Here is a 15,420-nt window from a genome sequence, read left to right as displayed (position 1 = left end):
TCCCCTTCAGCTACACTGATTGAAGTGGATATAACAAGTGACTTCAATAAGGGATCATAGCGCTCACCTGGATTCACCTGGTCAGTCTGTCATGGAAAGAGCAGGTGTTCCTAATGTTTTGTCTACTCACTGTATATTGGCACAAAAAAAAAATTGCACTTTGCCTAAAGTATATCGAGCAACTTGGTGTTATTTCTATAAAATGACGGTATTCTGTTATTTTTTTTTTTATATACAATTCCGTTCAAAAGTTTGGGGTCACTTGGAAATGTCCTTGTTTTTGAAAGAAAAGCACTTTTTTTGTCCATTTTAAAATAACATCAAATTGATCAGAAATACAGTGTAGACATTGTTAATGTTGTAAAGGACTATTGATTTTCTTTTATGGAATATCTACATAGGTGTACAGAGGCCTATTATCAGCAACCATCACTCCTGTGTTCCAATGGCACAGTGTGTTCGCTAATCCAAGTTTATCATTTTAAAAGGCTCATCATTAGAAAACCCTTTTGCAATTACATTAGCACAGCTAAAAACTGTTGTCCTGATTAAAGAAGCAATAAAACTGGCTTTTAGACTAGTTGAGTATCTGAAGCATCAGCATTTGTGAGTTCGATTACAGGCTCAAAATGGCCAGAAACAAATACCTTTTTTCTGAAACTCGTCAGTCTATTCTTGTTCTGAGAAAGGAAGGCTATTCCATGTGAGAAATTGCCAAGAAACTGAAGATCTCGTACAACGCTGTGTTCTACTCCCTTCACAGAACAACGCAAACTGGCTCTAACTGGGAGGCCCGGTGCACAACTGAGCAAGAGGACAAGTACATTAGAGTGTCTAGTTTGAGAAACAGACGCCTCACAAGTCCTCAACTGTCAGCTTCATTAAATAGTACCCGCAAAACACCAGTCTCAAAGTCAACAGTGAAGAGGAGACTCCGAGACGCTGGCCTTCTAGGCAGGAATGTTAACACACTCTCGAAGAATAAGGGTATGGTTAGGGTACACATATGACCTCACATGGTACAGTTCCGTACCTTGTAGGTATAATGGGACATTTTCTCCACCCAATATTTTGAATATAAGGTACAATTCAATGTGGGGCTCATTTGCATATTGTTCAAATATGTGTATTTGTGGCAACCATCAGTAGAAGTTTAAACGTTTGATGGTTTTGCCAATGTAAGTTGAGCACCTCCTTTGACATTGCAAACTTTGTAAGAGGATGTGTTGGTAATGAGCTGCACTGTGAAGAGGTTAGTGTGCATTTTCCAGTAACTTGATGGCAGCTTGTTGCTGTGAATTTGTCATTTCTTAACTGAAAACCATTTGTCAGTAAGTTATTGTAAGATTCACAATAACTAACTGGCAAAACATTGTCAGTAACCTACAGGCAACTTGCTGCCACTAGCATTACATGCTAGTAACCTATTGTGTCTTCACTGAATCTTCTGTTGACAACATCACTTGCTGATTGGCAGCATACTGTAACTGCAGCCTGTCAGAATATTGCAGGCGTGGCTTTCAACTAGCTCTTTTTGGTCTCCCATGAGAAGGAATGTCGTCTCAGTTAATGTGGTCTGTTGTGTTCTGTTCATAAACACTAAGCTTGTGCGCTGTTGGCTATCCAGTCTTATTAAATGCTAACATAAGTGCACGTGATGTCAAAGAGCCATACAATATTTAAATCTTAGCTAGTCACCATGTCACTGTAATACTCACTTTCCTACCAGACCGTCAGGTCAGTGAGTGTGACAGATTAGCTACAGTAAGTTACTGTGAATCTTACAATAACCCACTTACAGCTAGTTGACAGTAAATTATTGAAAATGAAACTTTCTATGAACTAGCTGCCATTATGCTACTGGAAAGGCACAGTAACCTCTTAACAGTGCAACCCTTGACTGTCAGCTGTTCTTACAAAGACTGCAGCACTGACAATGTCAAAAGAGGGGCTCAACCATCATCAACATAACGACAAACCAAGATAAACTAGTTAAACTGGTACAACATTTCCACTGACGGTTGGCACAAATACAACAAATGGCCCCAAATATGCTAATGAGCTCCTGCCAGCACATTGCATCACCTACATTTAAAACTGCAGTAATGATTGAATATATTGGGTACATAAAAAAAAAAACCCATTTTACTAGATTATCTGCACATGTACTCTAAAAGGTACCGACCAGTACCATGTATACCTCTGAAGGTACCTTAAGTGTACCTTTGACCTTTTGTAAACCAGGGAACAACATTGTACTGTAACCGTATTCTTTTTTTTTTTGTGTGTAGATATATGTTCTAGATAACAAATAAGTTACAAAGCACTGCTGACCAAAAGTGTGCAAGTTCAAGCCCAAGAGCATTTATGCACACTTAATGTTGTGTCCCTGAGCTATGCTACTTATTTTGTTGGTGTTGTCAGATAATCGCACAATTGTTGACTTGATTCTGTGCAACTTTTTTCAGTGCAGAAATGTATTCTTGCTAATACATCAGTGGTCGATTTCTGTCATGGCCACGGACCAGGAAATTCAGGTTGCTGGTATCCCTCTTACGGAAATCACACATGATTTCATGTGTGAAATATCAGGTGAAAGCCTGTTTTTGGAACACTTCACATGACATTTCATATGTGAACACGTGTTTTTGGAACACTTCATATGTATTCAGATGACATTTCACATGTTAAAACGTGTTTTTGGAACATCATGTGCAAGTGAAATTTCACATTTGAAACAATTTGCAAACGTATTTTTGGAACATCACATGAGATCATGTTTTCAGATGTGTTTGCATGTTGTCATGTGTAGTTCCATGTTATCACATATTGCTTTACATATTGTCACATTATCACATTAACTTCACATAAAGATCACATGTGATCTCGTGAAATTCATGTGGTTTTTCCATAAGGGTGAGGACCATATTAGGATGTTTGTAAGATGTTCTCAAGACATTCGTTTTACCAGTATTCAGGAAATCACATTGGTCTCAAACCATCCCAAACAATTTCTAATTAAAGTAATGAAAAGTTATGGTGGTTTTAAAGTAAGTGGTTTTCTGTTCAGCTAAAAGGTGTGATATTTCTGCTGTGCCACAAAGTCTGTAGTATTCCCTTATACTGTATATTCATTACCTATATATTCATTACTTATATATTAATTCTGCACTTAGCAAAAGAGTGCCATGTGCACTGTTATTTTAGTTATCAGTTAATCAGAGTATTTTCACATCATTGATTGACGTATTTCAGACATTTGAGGGTTTTCTGTATAGATATCTAATGTTGGTGGGGCATATTATTCTATTACTCCTATTACTCCTGAATCACTATGATAAATATAATCGTTTTTCTTGAGTGTATTTTTGAACAAAGCTGAGATTTACTTTTAAGTCCCAAAGTGTAGGAATACAGGGTGAAATCAGATATTGACACAGACATGGTGGAGTAGCAGGAAGATCGGAATGCTGTTCAAATCCCAGGTAAGGACACAATAATAATTACTGTATAAATAAACATATACAATGTAATCATGTGTGTCAAATATCTAAGTTGAATACACTACGTTAAAAGCGCTGTGTGTATCATAACACATTTTTGTTTTCACGTGTACTGTTCCAAAAACACGATGTCAAGTAAAATTTCTTATGCGACATCGTTATTTTCTACATTGGAAATCATGTGGTTTTTCTGTAAGGGATTGCACTGTGCAGGCAATAGTATGTGTTATGTTGTACTGTAGTATTCTATGTGTGGTTAATAAATACATTTATTTCAATAACGTGTTGCTTTGTCTAATAATAATAATTGATTGGATTTATATAACGCTTTTTCCAGATGCTCAAAACGCTTTACGTTATGAGTTATGAGCCAGAACTGGAGGGAGAGAAGCAAGCTAGATTTGAATTCACGACCTCAGGGAAATGAGACGAAAGCTTTAGCACTACTGGAGCCACAGTATTGTACATTATGTAATAATAATATATGCCAACTGGCAGACGCTTTTATCCAATGGGTATGTCTTGTACATTTTTTCAGCCTCAAGACTTTTCATTAAAACTTTTCAGATTTTTCATTAAAATCAAACCAGACACTGAATCAAAAGCAAACATCTCTTTATTGTTTCTAGCTTCATGCAAACAGTGACCGTGATAACAGTACATTTCCATAGTAATTTGCATGTACACTGATAACAAGAACAACAACAAAACAATCCTCCGTCATCGTCTGGCGTCTCAGTCCTGAAGACTTCATCCTGCCAGGTCTCATTATCTTCTGACCGCCTTGGCCTTGCCTCTGCCTTTGGCACTGTGAAACCACACAGCGTAGGCAGACCAGTCAAACACCTCTGTCACTCTATCTGACCAGTAGGTGGCGCTATTATATTGGTATACTTGGGAACAATACACGTAGGTATACTAAGAGCTGAAAGAGATAAGCTCCTCAAGCGATTATTATACTAATGTGAGTGAATACATATGACCAACAAAATATTTTAAATATCGAGTACATGTATATTCAAAGGTTCTACCAGGAACATCTTCAACAAATCGATCCTAAACATTTTCAGCACCAGAGAGGAAGAGTAGTTTTGAAAGAATGAGTTAGAGATAGTTAGCGATTGATGTATGGAAGAGGGGGAGTGTGGGATGGAGGAGGGGTTGGGAATGAAAACAGAGACAGTTCTGTGAGAGTTGGCATGCATATCACAGGATGAAAGGGAAGACAGAACTTTCACACACAGGACCGAGGGTTAGTGAAGGACGAGGATGAATGAATGACATGGCGATCGTGTCCTATCTTCAGCTGTCTTACCGTGATGTTCTCTTAGGGCCAAATCCTAACTCTCATTTTCTCTTAGTTTCCCATTGACATCAATGCATGACTAAGTGAACATTTGACTGAATTGGAAGTTAGAATTTCACCCGTAATGCACCATTTAAATGTATAATTTATTATAGGCTATCAATCTATCATTCCTCAAGCCTGACAGATGAGTTAGAAAGCTATAGCCAGCCAATACCTGTATGTAAAATTCAACTTACCATCAGAAAATAGTGGACAGGAGTCAACCCATTTTTCCAGAGGTCATTTTTTGGAGGCATTACAGTATGTAATGTATGAACTGCAATACATATGACTTAACTAAGTTTGTTAGCCTACAAAGACTATAATCTACTGCCAGTTTTGATGATGACACAATGTTCTGGGGCCAATAGTAGGCTGTTGATTAGGATCACGATCTTCCCAGACTATTTGGGTCTATTCTAGATGAATGGAGAGGGATGGATGGAATGGAAGGAGCCACTCTAAAGACTGGTCAAATTAGGATGCAGCACTACGATCCTAATGTTTTCTCCCAGGTTGGATCATATGCTCCGAGCTAGTTCTCTTCAAGCAGGATCATGTGACTTTAAAAGGCCTTGGGGTTAAGACAGTGAACAGTGAATGGATGAGGGACAATGGGTGTATCTCAATAGTCTAAACTAGCTCCTTCTCCTTGTCTCCGTTCCTTCGTCTGCACTGATGAAAAAAAGCAGGAAAGGTTGCTTTCACATACCCCTGTGTCTTCAGATCAATACCGATTAATGGGAGGAGACGAAGAGAGGAAGCCACTTTAGACTTTTGAGACACACTCCATTGAATGTTCCCAACTGCAAATGTCTTGATAGTATTCCAAAACATGATTTAATGTTTTATTTTAATGAGTAGCATTAATTATCATTTGTTGGTTGGTTTAGGCCCCCCAGGCTCTTTTAAATAGAGAAGAAACTGACCAGTGTGGCTCTGGGTACTTACCTCTGGTGGTCCTGGACACGGGCCAGAAGCTGATTGATCTGTGAAGGGACACACAGTGGAGGCTGCCTAAGCACTGAGACAACACACTGACTGAAATCTGTAGGGAAACCTGGGATCCTGCCGTTTGGAGCCACGGCCTGGCTGCACCGCCACCTGTCTGAGTGTGTGGAGTGTGTGGTTCACCTTTGGTTGAAAACATTCACCTGTGGTCCACCACCTGACCTGACCCGGTCGCCCGGTTGAGCTTCCCTGAGCCCCGAGTGTAAAATAAAAAACGCTCACTCTGACAACAACGACTGACAGCGGACTACACAACAGTGAGGTTGACGCCCCCACAGCCCATTACTCACAACTTCTGCTGCTCATTGATTCGGGTCTGGAGAACATTCATCTGGAAGCAAGTCAGAGTTTTAGACAGCTGCGCCCCTCGTAGGGTGTCCTCTTGGGCAGTAGGATTAACACCACCAGTTTCAGAATAGGGGATGTGGCATGTTATGCATGTATATGTTTAAACGGCTTTGTATGTCATGAGTGTAAGTTACTCTCTGTGAAATAGACTGCATTCACAGCATGTAAAGGGACACACGTAATGCTTTGGAATAGAGCGCAGGCGGCTGGTGGCCCCTTAATTGGGGAGGACGGGCACATAGGAATGGAATAAATGGAATGGTATCAAACACGTGGTTTCCATGTGTTTGATACCATTCATTTTACATGAACATTTTAGTCACTTAGCAGACCCTCTTATCCAGAGAGACGTAGACAGTCAGTGCATTCATTTTGAGATAGGTGAGACAACCCGATCACAGTTGAAGTAAGTACAGTTTTCCTCAATTCACTCCCGTCATTTATTATGAGCCGTCCTCCCCTCACCAGCCCCTTGTGGTATGCAGTCATTGGAAGACAGAGGAGATGATATGGAGGTCAGGACACATGAAAAAGACCCAGACCCATTTGAAGTAAAACATCACAGTCTTGTAATCATCACCGTATTATACTGTCATGTCATAGGCACGACCTGTGATCTTGTTTTTACCCTGTGGATCACCATGCACAGAACAGCCACGGGTATTGTCACCATAGCTTGGACCGGAGTGAGAACACCTACGTCGTATTTCTGCTTCTTCAGCCTCTCGCTGAGGTCGAACTTCTCCGCCTCCAGCTCCATCATCCACTGCCACAGCTCATTGGCCTTCTCCCTGCAGGGCGACAACCAATGGGACGCCAGCGTTCAGTCAGCGCATGAGGTTCTACTTTTGGTCTCTCCTTCACAGCAGACTTTCTAAGCAACTATGTGTATTCATCTGCATTTCATGTTTTCTTCGATGTATAAACCTGTGCAATAGATACTTTCAACAATGAAATAGAGCTTTCAGTGTGTGTCTGAAATGATACCCTATTCCCTTAAAAGTGCATAACTTTTGACCAGAGCCCGGGTGCATTTGGGACTCAGTCAAAGACCTGTGAGTATTTCGGGGTAATTAAATATATCATACTTGAGTTTGTCCTCGTTGAGATGGTCGATGATCAGAGCCTTCCTTCTGTCAGCCAGAATCTTCTTCTTCTTTTCTCTCTCAGTCTGCTTCTTGGCTCCCTTCTTGCCCTCTTGCTGTGGATGGACATCACCGCAGCACAGCGAGAGGGCATGCACGTGTCAAGATAACCACGAGGGGGCAGCAACTCTGATGCAAATGTTGTAATCATGAGAGAGAGCGAGTGCGTGTGGAGCTAGCGCTAACCTTCTGTTGGATGCCACCGTACGTGTGAGTCATGGTAGTGAGAGCCTTCTTCTTCTTAGCGTCATCATCGTGCTTCCTACGCTGTTCATCTTGCTCCCTCCTCTCTTTCTCTTCCTGCGTCGGGGAGTGAGCAACAGAAGGTTAAAGAAGAGGAGAAAACAACTTGGGCCGCAGTTGGCCTTGATATCACAATGGAAACATTACACAATGAGAGACTCACGGCTAGACGGGCCTGCCTCTCTTTCTCTTGCTCAGCACGAATCCTCTGCTGCTCTGCCCTCTCGGTACGACGCTTCTCCTGCACACACACACACACACACACACGCACGCACACACACACACACACACACGCACACAGTTACAGTCCGTGACAGATAAGGTATCCAACCTGATTCATCTGTGTACCTCAAGACTATGTTGGCACACTGAGCCCAGGCTTAAGCTATGGGAGCCAACCAGAATGTTCACCAACACCGACTCTCTTCTCTGTATACATCAATGATGTCGCTCTTGCTGCTGGTAATTCTCTAATCCACCTCTATGCAGACGACACCATTCTGTATACATCTGGCCCTTCTTTGGACACCGTGTTAACAACCCTCCAGGCGAGCTTCAATGCCATACAACTCTCCTTCCGTGGCCTCCAATACAAGTAAAACTAAATGCATGCTCTTCAACCGATCGCTACCAGCACCTGCCCGCCTGTCCAACATCACTACTCTGGACGGCTCTGACTTAGAATACGTGGACAACTACAAATACCTAGGTGTCTGGTTAGACTGTAAACTCTCCTTCCAGACCCACATCAAACATCTCCAATCCAAAGCTAAATCTAGAATTGGCTTCCTATTTCGCAACAAAGCATCCTTCACTCATGCTGCCAAACATACCCTTGTAAAACTGACCATCCTACCGATCCTCGACTTCGGCGACGTCATTTACAAAATAGCCTCCAACACTCTACTCAACAAATTGGATGCAGTCTATCACAGTGCCATCTGTTTTGTCACCAAAGCCCCATATACTACCCACCATTGCGACCTGTATGCTCTCGTTGGCTGGCCCTCGCTTCATACTCGTCGCCAAACCCACTGGCTCCAAGTCAGTCCCCCCTTATCTAAGCTCGCTGGTCACCATAGCATCACCCACCTGTAGCACGCACTCCAGTAGGTATATCTCTCTGGTCACCCCCAAAACCAATTCTTTCTTTGGCCGCCTCTCCTTCCAGTTCTCTACTGCCAATGACTGGAACGAACTACAAAAATCTCTGAAACCGGAAACACTTATCTCCTTCACTAGCTTTAAGCACCAGCTGTCAGAGCAGCTCACAGATTACTGCACCTGTACATAGCCCACCTATAATTTAGCCCAAACAACTACCTCTTTCCCTACTGTATTTATTTATTTTGCTCCTTTGCACCCCATTATTTTTATTTCTACTTTGCACATTCTTCCACTGCAAATCTACCATTCCAGTGTTTTACTTGCTATATTGTATTTACTTTGCCACCATGGCCTTTTTTTGCCTTTACCTCCCTTATCTCACCTCATTTGCTCACATCGTATATAGACTTGTTTCTACTGTATTATTGACTATGTTTGTTTTGCTCCATGTGTAACTCTGTGTCGTTGTATGTGTCAAACTGCTTTACTTTATCTTGGCCAGGTCGCAATTGTAAATGAGAACTTGTTCTCAACTTGCCTACCTGGTTAAATAAAGGTGAAATAAAAAATAATATATATATTTTTTTTTAAACATGCCCATGTAGTGTTCCAGCAGTGTGTGCTTGAGCTCCAGCAGTGCTACAGTAGAGGACTTACGATCCTGTTGACGAGACTGATGAGCTCATCTTCATCTTTCTTCCTCTGGACAAAGTGAGACTCAATCAGAGAGGTCAGCTCAGCCATGTCCTTCTCTTGACGCTTCCTATGCAGGTCCTGTAAAACAAACACACACGCGCACGCACGCACGCACGCACGCACACACACACACACACACACACACACACACACACACACACACACACACACACACACAGAGAGAGTGAATAGTGTGTTGGGCACTCTTATTGCTATATTCAGGTAATCTAGCTGGTAGGATTGCATCACTCACGTCAAAATCGACTTTACCATCTCCCTCTGGTAGCTTTGGAGGGGCAACATTTGGCATAAAACTTCTGAAAAACATCAGAGATGATTCCATCAAATACTCTCCGTTTAATGACTTTGATTCAGAGACACGGAAAAACCACAAGAGAAAGTTGTTGGCCGAAGTAGAATCAAAACACTTACTTTGGTTTGGCTTTGGAATCTGTAAGTCACAACAGAAAAGGCTATTATATTTATTTCAAAGTAGAAATAAGAAGTGATCAAATTCAATATAGATTTTTTTTTATAAATCTGATTAGTAAAAATCAAAATGTTTTTAAATATCTCTTAACCAAATTGAGAAAAATCCAAAGGTTTGAAGTGTTTTTTAAAACAGAAATGGCTTTGGAAATGTTTCAACAGTTGTGAATTGTGCCTTCAGTATGGTCTGTTGTTTATAGCAAAAATAATAAAATAATACATACTTATTTTAGACTGAGACACATGACTCTAAGAGTGATTTTCTGAAATTCTATACAAAATACACACAGAGAACTTGACAACTACACCTTAAACTGGCTACAGAGAACAAGAATAGACCTAGAACTAGTTACAGAGAACAAGAATGGATCTAGAACTATAAGTTACAAAGAACTAGACAACACTCACCTTGAGTCTCTCCACTGGCTGTTGGTGAAAAACATACAGAAAAAGAAGGGATGATTACACACAGAGCTTTCAACACAAGACTCATACATGTACAGTACACTATAGTAACACATGGATTATTACTGCAGGATATTTCAGTGATAGGCCTTATCTATTGAAACCTACTGTATGAAAGTGTGTATTACGCAACCAAAACCAATGCATTATCACATAGTGATGGCTCAATGTTCTGACAGGCAGCGTCAATGGTATGGAACACAACGTATTAGATACTAAGGAATACAAATGAACATTCACAGCAGACCGTCACAGTCTATAGTTATGGGAGTACACTTCATGCATTCTGTACAAGACAAAAACAACGTATAACAGGTACCTTCTTCTGCAGGCGTTTCTATGTGAGGGACATGAGAACGATTTGTTTAGTAGTCGATAGACTGAAATGTGGATCAGTGAAGTGTGAGAATATGACTTTGTAAAGCGCATGCTGTTAAAGGTCTATTGATATTGAATCAGTACACATTAGTCAGTAATGGGGGTTAATCATTATGATACGTTTGTTAGCTGGGTATGCTAAAGTGGCACAAATGGTACCAGTGAAAGGTGTGCTATATAAGCAATAAGGCCTGAGGGGGTGTGGTATATGGCTAAGGACTGTTCTTATGCACAACGCAGCGCGGAGTGCCTGGACACAGGCCTTAGCCGTGGTATATTGGCAATATAGCACAAACACCCGAGGTGCTTTATTGCTATTATAAACTGGTTCCCAACGTATTTAGAGCAGTATTAAAAAAATACATGTTTTGTCATACACATGGTATACATCTGATATACCATGGCTGTCAGCCAATCATCATTCAGTGCTCGAACCACCCAGTTTATAATAAAGCTTATAACATACATGCATCTGGGATATCAAATGCAGCTCAAACTAAGTAAATTCGAAGCCAAGAAAAGCTTGACTTTCTACTACTGCGGGGGGCGGCAGATAGGAAAGCATGAAGCGAATAATAGAATATGAGATGATGCACTGTATGTATCTGTAAGATGAAGCCCCCCAAAAGCTTTACCTTCTACAACAGGTGGGGGCTCGGTTGCAAGGACACATGAATGAATCAATAAAGCAGGAAGCAAATAATTATGAAAATTAATGTGCAAAAATATTTTGTTGCGACTTTGACAGCACCTATGGGCCAGATTAGCTGCAAGCTGTTGTCGTGCCTAGTTAAAACATTAAGTTACTACTGCAGATAGAAGGTATAAACCATGCAGGGGAAAACGTTGTAATGTCGAGGTAAAAGATCAAAATTACCTTCTACTGCAGTGGGCTCTTTTGTAAGGATAAGATAATGAGGAGTGGATCAGTTGAGTGTAAAAAATATGAGGTAAAGAAAAATAATACATTTTATAATTGATATAATAATAAAAATAACTCAGTCAGTGTTGTGAAAATAAGTATGTACTGTATGTTGCATTAATACAATGCCGATTGCTCATGTGTCTTCGATTACTTCACTGGCATTAAGGAATGCGTACTATTAGCACAAATGCACATCTATACTAGAAACTAAAGACCATGGTAAAGCAAAAACAGGTCTTTACCTTCTACGTCTGGCTCTGGCTCTGGTTCTGGCTCTATGGTGAAGATACAATGTTAGTATGCGAGGAAAGCTTGAAGCAAAGAAGACAGAACCAAAACAAACATGTTCCACGACATAACGCCAAACTACTTTTGGTAAAATAATAACACCGGTATACTTTTACTCTGAACACTTAAGTCTAATATTGATACTGTAGCTAGGGTACATCTTAATATGCAGCAATGACATTTAATGTTAAAAGCAAGAAAGCATTACCTGGTTCTACGTATGGTGTGGGGTCTACGGTAACGGTAGCGAAGGATTAGTAAGTGGATCAATTGTTATTATTCGCTAATAATAATAATGTGCAAAAACAAGAAGCATATCAAGCCATGACACGGTTTACCTACAACTGCAGGGGCAGGTTCTGTGGTAAAGTCATATCGTTGATTAGTGAATTTGCAACGAGTGAAGCAAATCACTTAAAAAGGGATAGTTCAGCTATTTTACACATTTAGACCTACAGTAGATACATCGCTTAACTATCACTTTGATAAGGATGATTACTTTTTTTGGTACTAAGCCAATAATAATAATAATAATAGCCAAGATACAAATGTACCTTCTACAGGTTCTGGGGCAGGTTCTGTTATGGCTAAAAGCATATGATTGTTTAGTGTCAGCCACTGTTATGCTAAGGCAGAGTCAATAAAGCAGAGAGAAATACAGTCTTTGATCTGATTATGAAGCAAATATTATTTTGCAGCTCCGTGAGGAGAGATATTATGTACGTTATACATTACAGAATATCTGCGGGACAATTGCTTTCAACTTCATTGACTACAAAAACACTGTGCTCATACCACATCTTTTATTTGTTGTACAGTATATAACTTGTATGTGGGGTACATTACATGTATATTAGCATGCAGAATCTGTACATATGAAGCATTGAAAAGCATTACCTTCCTCTGCAGGAGCAGCATCTATTGTAAGGACATCAGACATATGAATAAGGCTTAAAGCGCATTGTTTTGTTCATAATTAATACAGCCAAAATCATTAATGCAGCATTAACTATACTGTATGCCATCTGAAATTAAGGTACCAGTGACTAGAGGCAACATTTTACAGTGCATTCTATGAAACTAGTATGTATGACATAGGAATATAGAGTATTTCAACACTGAAGAAAACGGAATCTCTAGCTGTACAATATGCATATATTGATAATACTATTATATTTATGGATCTGTATACATGCAGTTCACAGCACATGGGACGCTTTACCTTCCTCTGCCGGGACTTCAACCTCGACTGATGAGTGAACAGAAGATTAATTAGTGGTTCCATACAAGGCAATGAGTTGGTAGAAGCCCTAACCACTGACCTAGGGTCAGATATTGTTTTAGGATAATAATGATTATGGTTCAGAATTGGTGTATGGTGATCTGATCCTAGACCTGTAGTCAGGGCCACTTCTACGATAAGATCAAGGCAAACTGTTTATTACACCATCAAACTGGTATGAAACAAATGTTCATACATAATGATCAGATTGGATCAAATTGTTTGAATCGGATTCAGTATCAGTATCATTTCCATACAGTACATACAAACATTTCATGCAACCATTGTCAGAACATTGAAAACCATTCTAGAGTGAACAACACATTCTGTTTATGGAATGGAGAGTGCATGGTGTAACATGTGTTTAGCTATTGGATGGAATATGGAGTAGGACACATGAAAAGGGTATAAGTCTCATACACATTGGATATCCATGTAAGCATATACCACAAAGACAGAAGGGTAGGAAACCAGTATACAAATGATATGCACGTTCCAAAATGTTTATCTTGAGAGACAAATGTAGACATAGCATTTGAAATTTCACATAAAAAATATCTAGTTTAACGTATATTTTGATCAGGTACACGAATCATGCTTTAAAAAAAAAAAAAAAAAAAACATTTTTGTTACAGTTATTTTTGCTACAGTATATCTATCATGCACTCAATCCAACAACGTCTAAGTAATGTACGAAGCCATACAAAGCTTTTACCTTCCTCTGTGGGGGTTTCTGCGACTGCGCAGACACAGGTTAAGTCAGCTCAGCAATATATTTGCAATATAGCTAATATAGTCAATCTTAGCGATATATGTGCAATTGTGTGTACAAAACATTAGGAACACCATCCTAATGTCGAGTTGCACCCCCTTTTGCTCTCAGAACAGCCTCAATTCGTTAGGGCATGGACTCTACAAGGTGTCGAAAGCGTTCCACAGGGATGCTGGCCCATGTCAACTCTAATGCTTCCCACAGTTGTGTTAAGTTGGCTGGATGTCATTTGGGTGGTGGACCATTTTTGATACACATGGGAAATTGTTGAGTGTGAAAAACCCAGCAGCATTGCAGTTCTTGACACACACAAACCGATGCGCCTGACACTTAAAGGCACTTAAATCTTTTGCCTTGCTCATTCACCCACTGAATGGCACACACACAATATATGTCTCAATTGTCCCAAGGCTTAAAAATCCTTCTTTAACCTGTCTCCTCCCCTTCATCTTCACTGATTGAAGAGGATTTAATAAGGGATCATAGGTTTCACCTAGATTCACCTGGTCAGCCTATGACATGGAAAGAGCAGGTGTTCCTAATGTTTTGTACACTCAGCTTAAAGTGGGCTTGAAGCATATTTCGTTTAGCCAAAAAGTAATAATCAATTCTCAAAGTCTTACTGTACCTTCCTCCCTGAAAAGAAAAGAAACAGAAAAACATGAGACATTTTGTTGGAAGACATTGTTTTGAAAAAAAATGTACTAAATATTCTGTAGTGTAGGCTGTAGTTTCTGAGACGACAAAGATAAATATGCTGTACTTACTCATTTTCTTCATCTGCCATGTTTAGATTGGATTACCTGGACGAGGAGAAGAAATATAGTGGTGAAATGACTGGGGCACGGATGGATGGCAAAAATACTGGATAAAGATTGAAACCTTTGAATCTTTCCTCCCCACACAAAGCTGTGTCTAAAATGGCACCCTTCTCCTGATATAGTGCACTACTTTTAACCAGGGCTGTAAGTGCACTAGATAAGGAATAGGGAACATTCTAAATGCACTCAGGCCTAGTGACGTTTTCATCTGCGGCACATAGAGACACACAGCACAGTAATATCTGATGTGTTTGAGTTGAGTGTCTGTATGTGGTGTTATTTCACCACTGGGACTGGCTGCCCTGAGGCCCTCAGCTCTAAACAGCTCCAAGACTAATCCTCAGCCATTTCCTCTTGGCATGGAGGGCCTCTCCTCTCTGCTCTATGGGCAGGATAACACACTAACCATTACACTGGGACTGGGACAGCAACGGACACTTTGAGGGCCACATTTAAGCATTCTTTGCACCAGGCACTAAAAGGCACTGTTTACTTTCCAATACTTTATTTATAGATTTCCAGTTTAAGACAAACAGATAACAGTGAATTAAACTTTATTTTATTTTTTACAACCACTGCCCTGCCATCCCAATCGTATA

The 15,420-nt window shown here is 40.2% G+C and overlaps 1 protein-coding gene across 8 annotated transcripts; it reads right to left on the bottom strand.

Moving 5' to 3' along the window:
• Positions 1-4,101: 4,101 nt before the first annotated feature.
• On the bottom strand, positions 4,102-13,964 carry LOC110500220 (troponin T, cardiac muscle). Of its 8 annotated transcripts, none has more exons than XM_021577447.3 (16): positions 13,944-13,964; positions 13,169-13,195; positions 12,844-12,864; positions 11,901-11,933; positions 11,611-11,628; positions 10,675-10,692; positions 10,299-10,316; positions 9,834-9,852; positions 9,655-9,718; positions 9,363-9,479; positions 7,762-7,839; positions 7,542-7,655; positions 7,299-7,411; positions 6,911-7,001; positions 6,153-6,193; positions 4,102-4,311 (listed from the first exon to the last, which is right to left on the bottom strand). In XM_021577447.3, exons 9-16 carry the CDS (start codon positions 9,709-9,711, stop codon positions 4,272-4,274), a joined length of 651 nt encoding a protein of 216 aa, XP_021433122.2. In that variant the 5' UTR covers positions 9,712-9,718; positions 9,834-9,852; positions 10,299-10,316; positions 10,675-10,692; positions 11,611-11,628; positions 11,901-11,933; positions 12,844-12,864; positions 13,169-13,195; positions 13,944-13,964; the 3' UTR covers positions 4,102-4,271. The 8 variants fall into 8 exon arrangements, 7 of the variants coding, with proteins under 7 accessions (XP_021433122.2, XP_021433123.2, XP_021433124.2 ...); XM_021577448.3 differs by lacking the exon at positions 6,153-6,193 and adding an exon at positions 5,803-5,840; XM_021577449.3 differs by lacking the exon at positions 10,675-10,692.
• Between the last annotated feature and the right edge of the window lie 1,456 nt (positions 13,965-15,420).

This window comes from Oncorhynchus mykiss, chromosome 21, assembly GCF_057628025.1.
Source record: "Oncorhynchus mykiss isolate SJ-2025 chromosome 21, ASM5762802v1, whole genome shotgun sequence".
Classification (NCBI taxonomy): Eukaryota; Metazoa; Chordata; class Actinopteri; order Salmoniformes; family Salmonidae; genus Oncorhynchus; species Oncorhynchus mykiss.
This window is presented reverse-complemented; position numbering and strand designations above follow the sequence as displayed.

Coding starts and splice junctions, on each gene's coding strand:
- LOC110500220 (XM_021577447.3), bottom strand. CDS start 9,711: ATGCCAAATGTTGCCCCTCCAAAGCTACCAGAGGGAGATGGTAAAGTC. Junction 9,480..9,654: donor ATGGTAAAGTCGATTTTGAC/GTGAGTGATGCA, acceptor TTTGTTTTACAG/GACCTGCATAGGAAGCGTCA. Junction 7,656..7,761: donor AGAGGCAGGCCCGTCTAGCC/GTGAGTCTCTCA, acceptor TCCCCGACGCAG/GAAGAGAAAGAGAGGAGGGA.